The 16,849-nt window shown below is 49.9% G+C and overlaps 1 protein-coding gene across 1 annotated transcript; it reads right to left on the bottom strand.

Annotated features, from left to right (window-relative positions):
* Positions 1-894: 894 nt before the first annotated feature.
* Positions 895-2,273, bottom strand: LOC112886283 (transcription termination factor MTERF8, chloroplastic-like). Its single transcript, XM_025952132.1, has one exon. The coding sequence runs from the start codon at positions 2,257-2,259 to the stop codon at positions 1,036-1,038; it is 1,224 nt and encodes a 407-aa protein (XP_025807917.1). The 5' UTR covers positions 2,260-2,273; the 3' UTR covers positions 895-1,035.
* Between the last annotated feature and the right edge of the window lie 14,576 nt (positions 2,274-16,849).

Raw genomic sequence — 16,849 nt, 5'->3', positions numbered from 1 at the left:
TTACTGTTTATTCCGCATTAGATTGATTTGTCATGAACTAGGTTATGTTAAGATTCTGGATAATCGTGCCGCTAAAATTAAGTTTTGGCAAATTCTATCACTCGACTCCACAAACATTCTGGATCTCCATATATGTGAATCTTTCAAACTTATTGTACACTCAAATACCTTAAGGCTATCTCCAACCGTCGTTCTCTATATCCTTCTCTATATCCTTCATTTACAGAATTCTCTACGAGATTCTCTCCTCTATATCTCATTTCTCTCCAACAACGTTCTTTAAATCTCGTTCTCTATACATTAAACCCTATATTAGAAACGTATTTTGTTCCAAATTTTTGTACGTACGTATTTATCATACCTCAAATGCTATGGACATATTTTATTTTTATTTAATTCAGTGTTTAAAACGTAAAGAAAAAATAGAGAAGAGGAGAGAGAATCTCTATATATATAGAGGAAACCTGTAGCGTTCTCTATTTTACAGGACCATTTAGAGAACGCTGCTGGAGCAATAGAGAACGGAATCTTCTCTATATACAGGGTACAGAACGGTTTAGAGGATACCGTTGGAGACAGCCTAACACTATCCGGCAGACTGGCACATCGTTACATTTACATAGCGCCTTACAAGCTGCAACACAAACCATTGGGTAGCACATTTACATTCAGGCAGAGATCAAATCAGACAACTTTCAATAACATGAGGATTTCCGCTCAGCAGAGCGGTACAAAAAATCACAGTTTCAAGATCAACAATAAGTCCATTCCAGTCATGAGCATATGAATCGGATGATGTGAGAATTGGCAGTTCACACGTGCTAGATCAATTACAACTGAGAACATCACAATGCCCATGTTCCTGGATGCATAGGGCCCATAAATTCAAAACTATAACAGTCAACATAGCCCCCAAAATGGACTTTTGCATTACTATGAATGGAACAAAGTTAGAATTACAACATGCCTTGATCTTAATAATGACATTGTATAGCCTAACCGCCTAAACATAAGCATGATTTCGTTCCAGAAGACTCAGCTTTTGGCTCCAGTCATGTGGTGTGACAAAAGTTCAAACTCCCGATCCCCGAATCCTTGAAATTTAATCTTACCCTCAAATGCCTTAACAACATCAGGCACGTCCTTAGCATACTTCCACACGAACCTCTCCGAGAAGACCGTAGAATTGCTGAGCAATGCTGAAAGCAACTTCATTTTCTGCTCAATTTTGCCCTCCCTCATCAACAGGCTCAGCACGGCGCACCTTGGCATGACGTTCTTCTCCAAGCTCAATGACAGAGTCATTGGCTGCGCCATCACATCACCTATCTCAAGCTTCAGCACGTCCAGGTAAAACCTGAACTTCTTCTTTACGCTCTCCTCGGAGACGAGCAGTATGGTCGGCTGCGTCTTGAACGCCCTGAGCAGGTCAGCCTCGCACACCCCGAAGCTCCGGTACAGCGCCACCTTGCGCACCCACGTCTCCCTCTTGAGGCTGCACATCACGCGGAAGCTGTAGAGGAAGGCCGTGTCCGTGACGCTCAGGCCGAGCTCCTTGAGGTCATCAAAGGCCTCGGCGATGCGGTCGAGGGGTACCATGAGCACGCCCATGTGGATGAGGAGGAGCTTGGCGATGGATTCCTCGGGGAGGCCGTGGCGGCGGAACGCTTCCACAGCGGGGCGCATGTTGTTGTCGAGGTCGACCAAGAGCGCGCGGGGCACGCGGCAGACCGCCGTGCGGACGCTGTCGTCGGAACCGAGGATGCCTCGGAGGAACTCGATGCAGGGGACGAGGTGGTTGTCCAGGCTGCGCGCCAGGATGTGGGGCTCGGCGGCGAGGAAGCGGGGTTCGAAGCCGAGCGAGAGGAAGAAGTCGAGCTTGGGGCGGATGATGCGGTCGGGATCGAAGTTGAGGAGCACCGGGTCCTGGCGCACCGTGCGGGTGACCTCCGCCTCGGAGAAGCCGTACTCGCGGAGGAGGGCCCGGACGGCGTCGGCCCGGTCCCGGTCCCGGATGCGGACGTAGCGGGCGGCGGCGGCGGCGGCGGGGGAGAGGCCGCAGGAGACCAGGTAGGAGACCGTGGCGGGGCATGGCTCGGGGTCGGGGGCCGCCGCGACGGCGGTCGAGTAGTAGCCGTGGGAGAGGAGGAAGGCGACGGGGCTGGACCGAACGGGGTTCGTGCAGCCGCCGCCTCCGCCTCCGGCGAGGATTTGGGGCAGGGGGATGGCGAGCCGCCGCCGGCAGACGGATGCGAGCATGCTTGGACGCTGGATTCAGTGTTGACTTGTGTTCAGACCATGCTGTTGTTTTTCGAGGGTTTTAGTACGCTACGGGCCGCGCACGAACCACCCAACGGCAGCCCAACTAAAGCCCAGTATCATAGCCCACGTCAGCCTAACTGCGCCCCAGCGTTGTCGGGGCCCGCCCCGTCTTCCGTATCAAAATTGACAGCCCACTTACACAGCTGATCAACAACCCACCAGAGCCTGTAGGCCAACCAACGCTTGTCTCGGCTCGGCTTGGCTCCTGAAATAAATTTTGCGCACGTTTCCACGTGCCAGCGTTTTTAGTCATGCAACTTTGAGAATTGATAACTTGATTGGTCTATACTCCAATGAATCTCGCATCTTATCTTATCGAAAATCAGCCAATAATTACATAATCCGCATCCGCGTCCTCAAAACCCTATCCTTCTTGTCCATCGGATTAAGCCAGCAAGGCAAGAAGCCAAGCCATGGCTGCCCTCTTCTCCATCCTCCTCACCACCGCCCTCGCCACGGTGCCGTGCGTGATCCGTAGGACCCGCCTTCATGGCCTGGCCGCCCCCTATGTTTGGTACTGCACCATGAATTTGACCATATAAAGTTGGCCCCTTACAATTTCAGTATGGCTTAGCCACCAACTCCCGCGCTCTGGCGTTCGTTGCTAGTTCTACGGCTCGCGCTGCACTACCGCAAGGGGTCATCGCAGCACGGCAGCTAGCTCGTCTACTGGTTCGGCCCTCAACCATGGAGGGTGATCACATAACTAGAGGTCATGAAGGAAGTGCTGAGACCGACTCCTCAAGGCTTTTGAAAAGTTTGGTTCAAACAGCCACTAACATAGCAGCTCTCCAGGGAGAAGTTGGCGTGCCACCTCCATACGATTATTGAGAGGGCCGGGTCAAGGTGGGACAAGATTATTAAGTAATTTAAGAGTAATACCAGTATTTATCTAGTAGTATCCAAATGGTGATTCATGTGGCCAACGAACTCCTCATCTTCTCTCGTGACGGCTCTGACTCTAGTAAGTTTGGTTCGAGTTCGGGATCTAAGGTTTAGTAGCATTTGTGGCCCTCGGGCTTTGGTGATGGTGGTAGGCAATGAGCGAGACGTGTTGGGGGCAAGAATCCTCGAAATGGTAGGAGTGGAGGCAGATGGTGGTGGGCATCTGACAGGTTCAACCAGTGAAGATGGAGAAGAGGAGGATGGGTATGCTTGCCGGGGCCAAAAAAAGAACATAGGGAAAATATCATCACATCAAGAAGATATCACTACTAGAAAACAATCTACAAATCCACCACAATTTTTTTTGAATGAAGGGGCATGAGAGTGTGCCTAATACATTGATAGAGAAGGAGAGTACAACCGGCTAGTAAAGAGTTAAGAGTTTAATCTCGCAAAAATAGAGACGCTAAATCCTTGGCTCCTGCTAGAGCCCAAAGAGCTGCCTCATTCTTGATTTTGGCCGGTAGCCCCGGTACCAACGTCTCTTGCTTCCTAAAGACTCGCACTTCTCTCTAGCCAGATCTCCCAAATTATCAAAAGGGTTAAAGAATGCATCGCTTTTCGGGGCACGTGTTCACTGGAAGTGATGTTGGTCCTAACATATGTTCACTTGGTCTCCACATCTGAGGGTGCAGAGTAGACTACGCCATCCAGGACGATAGAAGGCTCCACAACCTTTTTTAAAATGGTACTCTGCCAAAAGGTGAAGCGTGGTTTCAGGAGCACTCCGGCAAAGTGGGCAGGAGGGTTTGCAACCTATCCGAGGTCCACACTCGGTTTTGAGTTACCAGCCAAGCAAAAAATTTGCTCTTTGGTGGCGCCCACGCTTTCCAAATCATCAGAATTTTTGGCATTTTAACACTGCTAAGAAATTGCGCTTTGTAGGCCGAGACCGCAGTGTACTCTCCAGACGTCTTAAGCTTCCAAATGATCTGGTCTTCCTGGTTCTGCTGCAGCTGGGTGCCTCGAAGCATATCCTAGAGAGTGAAGTATTCTTGGATGTGCATTAGCGTAATTCCTTCTGCGCTTCTTATGTCTCGTATCCAAGTGTCACGTTGTAGCGCCTCCGCCACTGTTCTGTTTTTTGGCCAGCTGATCTTGAAAAGGTTTGGTGCTATGTCCTTCGACCTGTGGCCCTACAACCAGTCTCAGTGCCAGAAGCTCGTCCTTTTAACATTGGCAATCGTAATTGTTGTGCAAGCCACGAAGAGGAGCTGATCGGTGTTGTCGCACGGTGTTTGTGTGCCTATCCATGCATTTTCCAACGAGACCCATTCATGCCAAAGCCATCGTAGCCTGAGGGCTCAAGCAAACCTTTCCAGGTTCAGAATGCCCAAGCCACCGTTCTCTTTAGGTAGGCTGCATCTTGTCCAGTTAACTTTGCATTTGCCTCCCGTGAGCGCCGAGTCCCCAGCCTAGAGGAATCTTTTCCATGTATTGTCAATCTCTTCTAGGATCTCTTTAGGCGCTTTCAGAACTGTTAGCAGGTAGACTGGTTGCGATGAAAGCACCGATTTTGACAAGCAAACCTGACCGGCCTGCGTGAGATGTCGCCCATGCCAGCCTGATACCTTGGAAGTTGCCTTTTCCACCAGCGATCGAAAATCAATTTTCCGTAGTCTCTTCACCGCGAGAGGTAACCCAAGGTATTTGATGGGGAAGCTGGTGCGAACCACCGGAAGCCGGACAGAGTGTCTTCTAGGTCTATGTCTCCGCAGCTGATCTGTAACACCCTAATACAAAATTCCAGGAATTATAATGGATTTAATTTGGCTCCATTAATTTTCTAAGGGTTTAATGTGCTTAGTTTGCATTTAACCTAATTAAATTATGCAAAGAATTAAAAATTTATTTTTTAGGAACAACATGATTGTGCATTCATGCTGGTGCATATGTTTTATTGGAATGAGTGCACAGGGTTTGGATTCAAAAGTTCATTTGAATTCAAATAGATTTGGGGTTTCAAAAGGATTAGAAAAGAGAAAGGGAAGGAAATGGAAGAGTAAATCTAGATTTCAGCCAGCCCAGCCCGGCCGCCTCCTTTCTTCCCCTTGGGCCGATTTCGCTTCCCATCGGCTGATTCCCTAGCTCGCCGCATCGGCCGCCCCACATCGGCCGACCCCGTTTTTCCATCGGCCGATTCCCCTACTTCCATCGGCCGGCTCCGCTCTACATCGGCTCAGCCCGCTTCCATCGGCCAGCCCGAGTCGTGCCTCCTCCCCTCTCTTCCTGGCTCTGGCCCTACCCGTCAGCGCCTCCCCTCCCCTCTTCTTCTTTCCTCCTCCTCGCACACCGGCCGTCCGAAATCTCCGGCGAGCCCTAGCACCGGGCCCGCACGCCGAGATCCCCGGCCCGGCCTATAATTGGCTTCCGCAGACCTCCTGCATCTCATCTCCTATCCCGCAGCCGCCCCAAACCCTAGCGCCGCCGCCCCTCCGCTCCGCCGCGCAGCCCTTCTGCACCGCCGTGGGCACGCCACCCCGCTGCGTCCCAGCCCACGACAACCCCTGCATCCGCTCCGTCTCATCGCCTAGAAGCTTCCCGAGCTCGGCAATTGGGCCCTAAGCCTCTGCATCGTCGGGGATTCGCGAAGGAGCCGCCACCGGTGAGTTGTTCCGCCGTCACGGTTGCTCGCCGTCGATGCACCTCGGGTCGTCTTAACCCTCTGGTCACCTCCGCAGGAGCCCCCGGAGTAGGGCTACGCAAGCCAGAGACCCCGACCCCCTCTGCTGCAGCCTGTCCGCGAGCGCCGCCATACTTCCTCCGCCTGGCCATCGTCGACGTGTCCCCTGCACGGCGGCTCCGACCACCACAAGCCCCTGGTGAGCAACACATCTCTCCTCCGGCCCTTCTGCGTTAGTTGTCGTGGACTGTAGGCTCCTTTAGGTGCAGGAACGCGTGCACACTGGTGTTGTCCGCCGCACAGACCACCCCTCACCGTCGCACGCGAAGCCCGAGCCTCGCCAAGCCTAACCACAGCCTTAGATGATTTCCCTGTGCCACGTTGATCATGCCCGACCTAGGCTCGAGTAGGATTAGCCACCGGAGACCCGAGATTGCCTAGCGCCGGCGAAGCGCCGCCGCGGAAACCGTCGCCGGCGAGCAATCGCCGCCGCCGGACCCCCGATCCCCGCCCCTTTGATTCGTACCACTAGATCCTGATCCAACGGCCCTAATTAGAGCATACTAGTTCGGCCTGGCCCTTTTGCTAAAGAGTCCCTGGACTTTCCGGGAATCAACCCGCGGTCTGGCGCAGTTCGAAAGAAATTCCATCTAGGTCCTGTTTTTTAGCGCCGGAGCCCCCTGAGCTTTCTGGAAATTGGGTCCGCCGTCCAAGCCCTGTGTTTTCACGGGTTAGACCCCAGATCTAGCCTTTAATTACATTTAGGCCTCCAATTTTTGCGCAGAACCCCTTAGAACTTCCTGTTTTCTTACAGAAAAGCCCCTGGATCTTGTCTTAGCCCTAGATTTCACGTCTTAGCTCCGTTTTACGTGATTTTCGCGCTCACGCGATCGCTGTAACACGTAGAATAGTTTTAGCTTAGTTATGTGCTGTTTTTATGTAATGTTTTACTGTTTCTTATCTTTTGTCCTTGTGTGCATGTATGTGTATGTGCTGGACCATGTTTTGGCGTTGCGATCTGTGGCAGAACCAACCTGAATTATACCGGCTCAAGTACGTGAGTCCATTCCTGAGGGCTCCAACGTGCTTCAAACGGTATAATCCCTTGGCCTGTCGGGTAACGTCCCGATAAACCACCGAATACAGGATCAATAAGGTTACCTCACATGAAGGTGAGTCTAGAGATACAGTCACCATCATATCTTACATCACAGGGAATTACATTATAAGAGTTTCCAAAAGTAGTACGAAGTTTGAACTCAGAGAGATTATTACAAACTGTTAAAGTTAAGGTTCTTAGCAGCGGAAAACATACGCGACGGTTCCTAACACGTCGTCAAGACGGATGCCATGCTAAGCCCGGGCACGACATCACTCGGTATCCTCAATGTTGGCCGGGGACGGATCCCATTCCACGAACCAACCATCTGGAAGAGCACAGGGCCAAGACGAGGAAAGAGTAGGGTCTTCAAGACTTTACCTAAAAATATAAAACTAGCAAGACTGAGTATACTAATACTCAGCAAGGCTTACCTGGGATTGGGTATACTTTAGCCCATAACTAGACTCATGAAGGCATTGCAAGGGTTCTGGGTTATTTTTAGCTGAAAAGCAACTAAGAGTATAACCTACTTTCAAGTTTTAGCATCCAGATTCTAGCTTGATTAGTTATCTAGGTAAGCACCTATACTAAACAAGCAAGATAGATATTATCATTCATCAAGATTACTTTATCAATAATTACACTTTTTACTCTCTGTGGTAAAATGAGAGGCGGACGATCCGAATCGAATTTAACCTTGCAAGGTAAACCTAACACACACGCTTGGAATACCAACAGGGCGTTCCGAAGCAACCGTCTCCCTCATATTCCGGGTTATGGATCAGGGCCACCACAAGCGACTGCAGGACCGTACGCACACCAATTGTGCAGGACATACGTCTGTAGCGCGACTACAAAACCCTTATTCCTGTCTGCCATGCAGAACGTACTCCCACACGTCGGTGCGTGTAAACATAAAATAAAAGTCGAGTGGTGGAAACGCGTCCATTTGCCGGGCCATTCGGGTACTAGGCTTACCGCTTACCATATTTCGCGGTATGTGGCTAATACTTTCAAACGCTTAGCCACCACTACCACATGCTGCGACCTTAACCACTTTTAACAAAACAGACAGGGTAAACCTTCAGGTCATGATACAACACATGACCCTGTCCATCATCCTTATAGTGATTGCAGAATTGTAAACAAGCAACTCCTATATCGCGCGAGTGACAGGAAATCACCCGACTTTTACCGGCCCTATTTAGCAGAGCATCTAAGCGATAAGGACTCGGGTACAATACATTGGATTCCTAAGATCTTATGCAACTAGGGTTTCATTTCAACTCCTAGACGTAATGCATAGAGAGATATAAACATTATAAGTTGCAGTGTAGATAAAGTAGGGGTTATGTCCGGGGCTTGCCTTTACTGGTGGGACTGGAGTCAGGGATGTTAGTGTTGTTATCCTCCGAACTTAGTTCGGGGCTTCAGATAATCCCTTAGTGACATTCACTTGGTCTTCAGAAACATCCTCTGTAGATTCCGGGGAGATCTCGTAGGTACCATTGCAGAAGTAGTCGTATCTACATGTAATGCAACATTACATTCAAGGTGCGCACATAAAACTATCTTACTTCACAATAAAGCTGCAATTCAACATTCACTTAACATACTATTCACATAACACACAAAAAGATCTGATCTAAACTTAGACAGAGCTTTAGGGGGACAACTAATTAGAATCGGCTACTTGTTGAAGATTACAACAGAGCCGATTGGAACAACAGGGGTTTAGCCGATAGAATTGGTAAAGGAGGGAGCTATCCACTTTGCCTTAGGAAATCGGCTGATTTCCGTTCGGAAGAGAAAACGGCAGAAATGGTCTCTGTATATAAGCAGAAGAGGTTAGCCGATTTGAGTTCACCTGGGGTCAAATCAGCTAATATGGATAGGAATGTTAAAGGTACAGTGCTTCAAGGATAGAACAAGGGAGGATCTTGCCGATTGGATTATCAGCATGTCTTTGAGCTATCTACTTGGTTGGTGCATTGGTATTGGCCTTAACCTATGAGGATGCATCAGGTTTAGCCGATTGATAGGTGCACCGGTTTTCCTAATTGATCGATGAAAGCATCGACTATTTTAACAGAGGGGTGATTCCTAAAGCAGTTGTGTCTTAATTGAGAGGTGCTTAAGTATTATCCTGGGTAACTAGGTGTGGTTGTATCGGCTTGATTACGTCAACACAACAATTGAGTTACGTACAGCCGATTGGAGTGTGATTGAGGGTATGTGACCGATAGATATATAGCCGATCTCTCAGTCGATAAATCGGCTGATAGAAGTGTGTGGATAAGGATGGGAAAACTAAAGATTGATCGGCTCTATTTGACCGATATGGAGAGCAACTAAAATCGGCTTGGATTGGCCGATGGCAAGAATCCTAAGATTGTGTATACACCTTTGATATATCGACTATATGCAGCCGATGTAGGACAGAACAAAAGAACTGTATCGGCAGTAGCTGATACTAGAAAGGTAATAACCTTATCAGCTAACCAGCCGATGGTAGAAGTATCGACTGACAGCTGTTACACAGGAACATCATAGACTCAAGGAAACGGATGCTTAGTGGCTGAGCTAATAGCCGCCACTGTAGCATAGCTACAGAGATGTATTAGCTAAGCAGCAAATATACCTAAAATAACAAGGATCTTTATACGGAAAGGACATTAAGAAGACCGCAATCAAGACCAGAATAACGTCTTGATGGCAGGGATATGAGTACTCGTGTGAAAGGATTATCTAAACATCACACGTCTTCACTTGAGACATACATCCTATGCTTTACCAGTCAGCTACAACACATGCATATAACACAAGGTACAAATAAAGCACACATTCCCTAATATTTAACCTAGACCACACTTCAAAAACTTTCAATTCAAGATCACAACATAAAACTTGTAGATTTTGACCTAAAGGTTCAAACAAAATTGATTTTGCATTTTTATGAACTTCTTACGAAAATCTATGAAATGTAGAAGTTCACTGATTTGAAATAAAGAAGGCTTTGGAAATTTTATAAAGACCACCCTAGAACTTTCTAAATCAAAGCAATTAAGTCCCTGGTCGGGGAAAACAGAGAACAGGAAGATAATGACAATGTTCCGGCAAAGGAGTCGCCGGTATTAGGAAGATTTAGTGAATCAGGGCAAACCTTGGGGTAGCCTTGGTCGTGGAGAAGAACGGATGGAAAGTGAACTCCCGTGGCGAACAGGATCAGTGATAGGAAGTGCTCGACGGTGACGAGGTTCCGTGGGTGACGAAGAAGTTTGCCGGGAAGGGTTGCAGTGGGTGAAGGATAACCGGAGAGGTATTCCTCCCGTGATCCGTGGCGACGATTGTCGGTTGAGTGATCCACGAGGGGTAAGAACTATTGGATGTCGTGGACCCCTGGGACGAGACGATAGAGACGGATTGGTTCGCTATGCCAATTCCTCCGCGAACCTCAAGGTTTTCCTGCTCACGGGTTAAACCTCCACTGCTCACGCGCGTGTGCTGCAGAAACACGGCCGGCACACCCGCGTAGCCTCCTGCACGATCGCCGCGCCTGGTCGCATCTCCTGCACACTGTTCCTGTATTGCTCTCACACCACTGGCCCTTAAACTGCTCGCGCGTGGCCTGTTGCCTTGCATGCGCTCACGCCTGCGGAAACGAACCGAGCCGGCCACCGGTAGAACACTCTTGCTCGCATCCGCGGACGCGTTAGTCGAAATCCGTTCGGACCTTCGCCTTCGCTTCGCCGCCTTTCCTCCGGCTCGCCGCGCCATAACCGCCCCTCCGCCTCCGCAAGGATGAAGGGAGCTCGCCGTGTGTGGCTCCTCCGAGCTCGTCGCATCCGGTCGCCGCCCCGCACATCATCGCTCTGCACGTCATCGCCCTGCATGGTTACTCTTCTTCCTCCTGTTGCCAGACCCGCACTCGCCTCGTCCTTGTCGCATCGCTCCCTCGCACGCCCGAACCGCGTGCGTTCTTGGCCATGTCACGTCTTGCTTACACCGCCTGTGTGCCGCAGCTGCTCGTCTACACCGGAGGTCGCGGGGGAGTAAATCCCAGGACGTCGCCGCCGTTCGACCTGTGGTGCCCGCACCGGCTCGCGCAGAAGCTCTCCACCGCCACGTCCTGCGCTGCCCGCGCCGCAGCTGACTCTCCCAAGCCGGCCCTTCCGCAGCACAAGGCCTACCGGCGCCGCAGCTCTGCTCACGCGCGCGCACCTGCGCCCTGCTGCTCCACCCGCGTGCCCGCATTACCAGCCTCCGCTCCTGCTCGCGCCGCGCTCTGCTTCGCGCACTTCAGCGCCTGCCGCGCGCCCCGCCAATGCCTGCCCTTCTCCTGTTCCAGCGCGCTCCATCAGCTCCCGCCGCGCCTACGCCGCCCGGAGCCACGCCATCCAGCACCTGCGCCGCCTGGGGCCACCCGCGCCAGCACGCCCGCGCGCCGCCGCTTCGGCCTTGCGCACGCGCCCGCTCGGCCCAGCGCCTGCCGCTGCCTCTGCCCGCGCGCGCCTGCTGCCTGCTCGCTCAGCCGCGCCGCAGCCGCGCCAGCCGCTAGCGCTCGCTCCTCCCGCGGCCGGCCGCCCGAGCCGCGCGCGCTCGCGCGCGTGCCTGCGTCGAGCCGCGCCGCCGCCCGCGCAGCGCCCCGCGTCGCCTGAGCCGAGCCGCCGCCTGGGGCTGTGCCGCCGCTTGGAGATAGAGAGAGAGAGAGAGAGAGGTGGATAAGGCTTGGGGCTGTGCTGCCGGTGGAAGAAACAAAGAAGGAAACGCCACGGAAAGAGAGAGAGGAAGAACAGAGGAGAAAGGGAAAAGAGACTTCCCAAGGACTTATACGCAATTTCAGAAAACTGCAAGGGCCTTTCTATAAAGCATAATTTCTCATCAATCTAAAATCCTAATGAAGAAATGCCCAAAACGAAAGTTGGAGAGTTTTTCAAGCTCTATAACATTGCTTTAGCGCCCAAGTTCAAAAACCCAAAACTTATATCTTTACACGTGAATTTTTGAACAAAGGTTGGATTTGAATTACTTTTGTCCTAAAAAGTATAACTTTATAACATTTAGGACCTAAATGCAAGAATTTATGACACGTCACGATGACGGGATAGACACGTCATAATGATTGGATAATCATGTCATAATAACTTGCACCTTTTACACTTTAGTCCTAAGTAACTTTAAAAATTACCATTGTAAATCAACTACTTGCACAAAAGGACTTATATTTTTATAAAGTTACATAAACATCCTTATTTTCACAAATTTACCCAAAATTTTTACACACTTCAACACATACATTTCAAATGAAACTTTGGATAAATATATATTTCTTGCAGGGGTAAAGTAAGAAAAATATATTTGCAAAACCACCCTTCATATTTTTTTGAAGATACCCCTTATCCATATACATTTGCAAAAACAACCCTAAGTTTTTCTGTAATTACAAAAATACCCTTTTTACTTGCACTTTAAATTTTCAAAAGCTTCACACAAACACACACAAGCTTTACACTCACAAGCACATACTTCACACTAACAAATATATGTCTAGCATTACAAGTATATGAACTGTCACACGATCGTGAGTAGACGCTGAGCCTTTGGACGAGTACCAGGAGCCCCTTTCTACAGAGCAGTTTGAGCAGCAGCAGGAGAACTTTGAGGAAGGCAAGTATAACATGAACATCCCATCACTTTTAAATACAATTTTATACTGCATTTTAATACTGTATGCCTATAAGGACTTCCTAGCCACTTTATCCTTTATATGTACCTTGGGTTGCATTTTGGTTAGCTGTGCTAGGTGCTGCGCTCTCACCTATCTCGGTCCTTTTAATTAAATTTGATTAATGGTTATATGCAACTTAATTCTGAGAGTGGTCCTCTGTGCTGTGTGCTTGAGTGGCTCGCGTCTCCTTAAAATATATTTTTATCAGAAACTTGGTTTAGGGGGCCAGCACGGTGCTTAGTGCTTGGTTGGCCACTCTCCGTAAGGACCGGTTCATAGAGTGACAACCTTGGACAACCGCGCAACCACAAGACTGGAATGGGACGGTCTTGACTTACTAATTAGGTCATTTTGGTTTGGGAGTAACTTACCTGTGGGGCAAGAGGGGTTGTAAGCTTCAATGATCCCTGCTCCTCCGGCTTGGTCTGTGCTGTGTGTCTTGTACCCCTGGAGGTGGGCCCCATCGTCGCTGATCCAGAAACCTTAGCGGTTACACCTTACTAACGTGATCCTTTGTAACAGTCTCGTAGTACGCTTGCTAGCCATCTCACCTAAGAAAGTGTGATGAACAACTAGCATAGCTCACGACTTGTGGGTAAAGTTGTGCAATCTCTCGAGAGTGTAAAACTGGTATACTAGCTGTGCTCACAGTCATGAGCGGCCCAGATCCTCCGTCTGATTAGTGGGGTTGTACCTTGGTGGTTTGGCTTGGTTTTCAGTAGTCTCATGTTTAATCTTGATTAATTTTTATGTAACTTGGGTTATGGTAATTCATCCACTTGTAGTAAATAGCTTTAATAAAGTTTGCCAAGATTAAAAGCTAATGCAGTTGAGTCAGCTAACCTTAGAGCCTCATAATTCGTATTATACTTGTTGAGTACAAGTTGTGTACTCACACTTGCCTTCTCTACTCTTCTGTTCTCTCTAGGAATATCTTCGACTGCTGCTCAGTACCAGGCGATATGGAGGACTACATCAGCAGACTCGACGATTTCTAGGCGTTGTCTCCCAGCCGACGTCCCTATGGCGCCCTGCTTTTCATGTATTTATTTTACGCTTCCGTATTCCTTGAACTGATTATTGATTCAGTTGTAATTAAGATATTCATTTATAATTTATACGCTTTTATTTTGAGATACGTGTTGTGATATCTTGATAATTCTGTTGTATATATGCGTGACTTGATCCTGGCGCATATATGATTGCTCGATTTATGTTCTTATAAATCGGGTGTGACAGAATTGGTATCAGAGCCGTGTCGACTGTAGGACGAAGTCTAGATAGAAATGGTCGAGTTTAGGGATTTCCTTTCGCATGCTTTGCTTCTGCAATACTCACACATTCGTTTCTGCTTCTATTCCTTGAGCTCTAAACCTCGATTTTGCTAACCCTCTCCGCATTTTCCGAGAATTAGTCTGATATTTTCAGTAGACGTGGCCTGCAATTTTCTGACTGTCCTTATAAGTCTAGGATGCCTTTGCAAAAATACGCTAGGGCGCCTGTTTGTTTTAGTCGGGTGGAGTGATAAACTCGACTAACGTGTGAATATTGAATGTTTGTGATTGTGCGAAATGTTTGATTTGGATTTTTGGTTGATTGCATAGTTTAAAAGTTAAACTTGCTCATACAAATCGACTTTAATACGAACCTGAATTAAGTAATCAAAATTGAGTTAGAACGTTGGGGGTAAGAAAACCGTACATTCTTTCTCTCTATTTTATCCTGTCAGAGTTTTCTTCCCAGAAGTTGTACAATATCTGCCTCTTATAAGCTTTGTTCTGCCGAAACAGATGGTGAACACCAGGAGCACAGGCACAGGTTCTTGCCAGCAGGGGCAGAACAACCAGAGTACCGACCAGCCGCTGTCGATGGCTCCACCTCTGACCCTGGAGCAGTTATTCTAGCTCCAGATGCAGATGATGGCCACTCTGAACAACACTGTTCAGACTCTGCAGCAGATCCACGCTCAGCCGCCACCTCCTCCACCGCCGCAGCCCCGCGACAGGCGCGCGGACTTTCTGAGGGGTCACCCGCCGACGTTCTCTCATGCGGCGGATCCACTCCAGGCTGACGACTGGCTTCGTTCAGTGGAGCGCCAGTTGGATGTCGCTCAGTGCGACGACAGGGAGCGAGTTCTGTACGCAGCAGGGCAGCTGCGAGGCTCAGCTCTCGATTGGTGGGAGTCCTACTTGGCTCGGGACCGCGACGCCCTCACTTGGGTCCAGTTCCGGGAGCATTTCAGGAACCACCACATCCCTGCTGGAGTGATGAACATGAAGCACAAGGAATTTCTTGCGCTTAAGCAGGGAACTATGACGGTGACCGAGTACCGTGATCGTCTCCTCCAGCTCGCTCGCTATGCCCCCGCTGAGGTCGCCGATGATGGCGATAAGCAGGAGCGCTTCAGGGAGGGACTCGATGACCACCTGGAGTACGCGCTCATGAACCACCACTTCGACACCTTCAACCAGCTGGTTGACGCTACCCTCAACACCGAGCGCAAGCGCCGGGAGATCGAGGACAAGAAGAGGAAGATGGCTCCTGCTGCTTCTAGCAGCAACACCCGGTCTCGGTACCAGTACCCGCAGCAGCAGCAGCAGCGGCAGGTCCAGCAGTACCAGCAGCGACAGCAGCAGTACCCGCCTCGTCCTCAGCAGCAGCAGCAGGCGGGACAGGGCCAGAGGCTTCCAGCGCCTCCGGCACGCTCTGCTCCACCGGCTCCACCAACTCTGCGGCAGGGGATGCCTACTCCTCCTGCCGGGCAGCAGGCTCCAGCACTCCCACGAGTGTGCTTCCACTGTGACGAGCCGGGACACTACGCCAACGTTTTTCCTCGGAAGGCGCAGTCCGGACAGCAGGGGCGCCCAGCTCAGCCCAAGGCGCCATCCTAGGGCAGGGTGAGCCACGTGATGGCCGAGTCAGCGGCCGAGGCTCCCAACGTGGTTATTGGTACGTTCATGGTCAATACTCACCCTGCTACTGTGCTTTTTGATACTGGTGCTACGCATTCCTTCATTTCTCGGTCTTTTATCGAGCATCGTGGCATTCATACTAGCACCTTAAAGAGTGGCATGTTAGTATCTTCACCGGGAAGGCAGTTGAGTTCTCATATCTTCTGCCCCAGAGTCAGTGTTGTCATAAGGGGGGTAGAGTTCAGTGCAAATCTGATGGTGCTAGACACCAAGGGTATCGATGTGATCTTGGGAATGGAGACCCTTGTTAGATGGGGTGTCAGGATTGATTGTGCTCAGAGGACTGTCGACCTGTCAGCACCGGATGGACAGGAGATCACGGTCAGTGCTTCGGAGCCTTCCAGAATTCTTTGTCAGATGGAGGCTAGACCCACGGATGGTATTCGTGTGGTGTCTGATTTCCCGGATGTCTTTCCGGATGATTTGCCAGGTATGCTGCCTGATCGCAACATCGAGTTTTCTATTGATCTCTTGCCTGGCACAGCTCCTATTGCTAATAGGCCCTATCGTATGGCACTCGTTGAGCACGAGGAAGTCAAGAAGACCATCGATGAGTTGCTAGCAAAGGGCTATATCCGTCGCAGCTTCTCTCCTTGGGCTTTTCCTATCTTGCTCGTAGAGGAGAAGGATGGTGCGAAGAGGATGTGCATCGATTATCAGGATCTGAATGCAGTCACCATCAAGAACAAGCATCCATTGCCCCGTATTGAGGATCTCTTTGATCAGCTTCAGGGTTCTTGTGTATTCTCGAAGATTGATCTGCGTTCGGTTATCATCAGCTGAAGATTCGTCCCGAGGATATTCCGAAGACGGCATTCACCTGCAAGTATGGGCTATACGAGTATACGGTCATGTCCTTTGGTTTGACCAATGCTCCGACTTTCTTCATGCATCTGATGAACAAGGTTTTCATGGATTATCTGGACACCTTTGTGGTGGTATTCATTGATGATATCCTAGTATACTCCAAGTCAGAGGCAGAGCATGAGAAACATCTGAGGCTCGTGTTACAGAGGCTCAGAGAGCACAAGCTGTATGCCAAGCTCAGCAAGTGCGAATTCTGGATTGACGAGGTCCCATTCCTCGGTCATGTCATCTCCAAGGGAGGTATTGTTGTGGACCCCGGGAAGGTAAAGGATGTGCATAACTGGGTGGTA

This window comes from Panicum hallii, chromosome 3, assembly GCF_002211085.1.
Source record: "Panicum hallii strain FIL2 chromosome 3, PHallii_v3.1, whole genome shotgun sequence".
Lineage (NCBI taxonomy): Eukaryota > Viridiplantae > Streptophyta > Magnoliopsida > Poales > Poaceae > Panicum > Panicum hallii.
The sequence above is the reverse complement of the archived record's forward strand: the minus strand, read 5'-3'. Positions and strand labels throughout refer to the sequence as shown.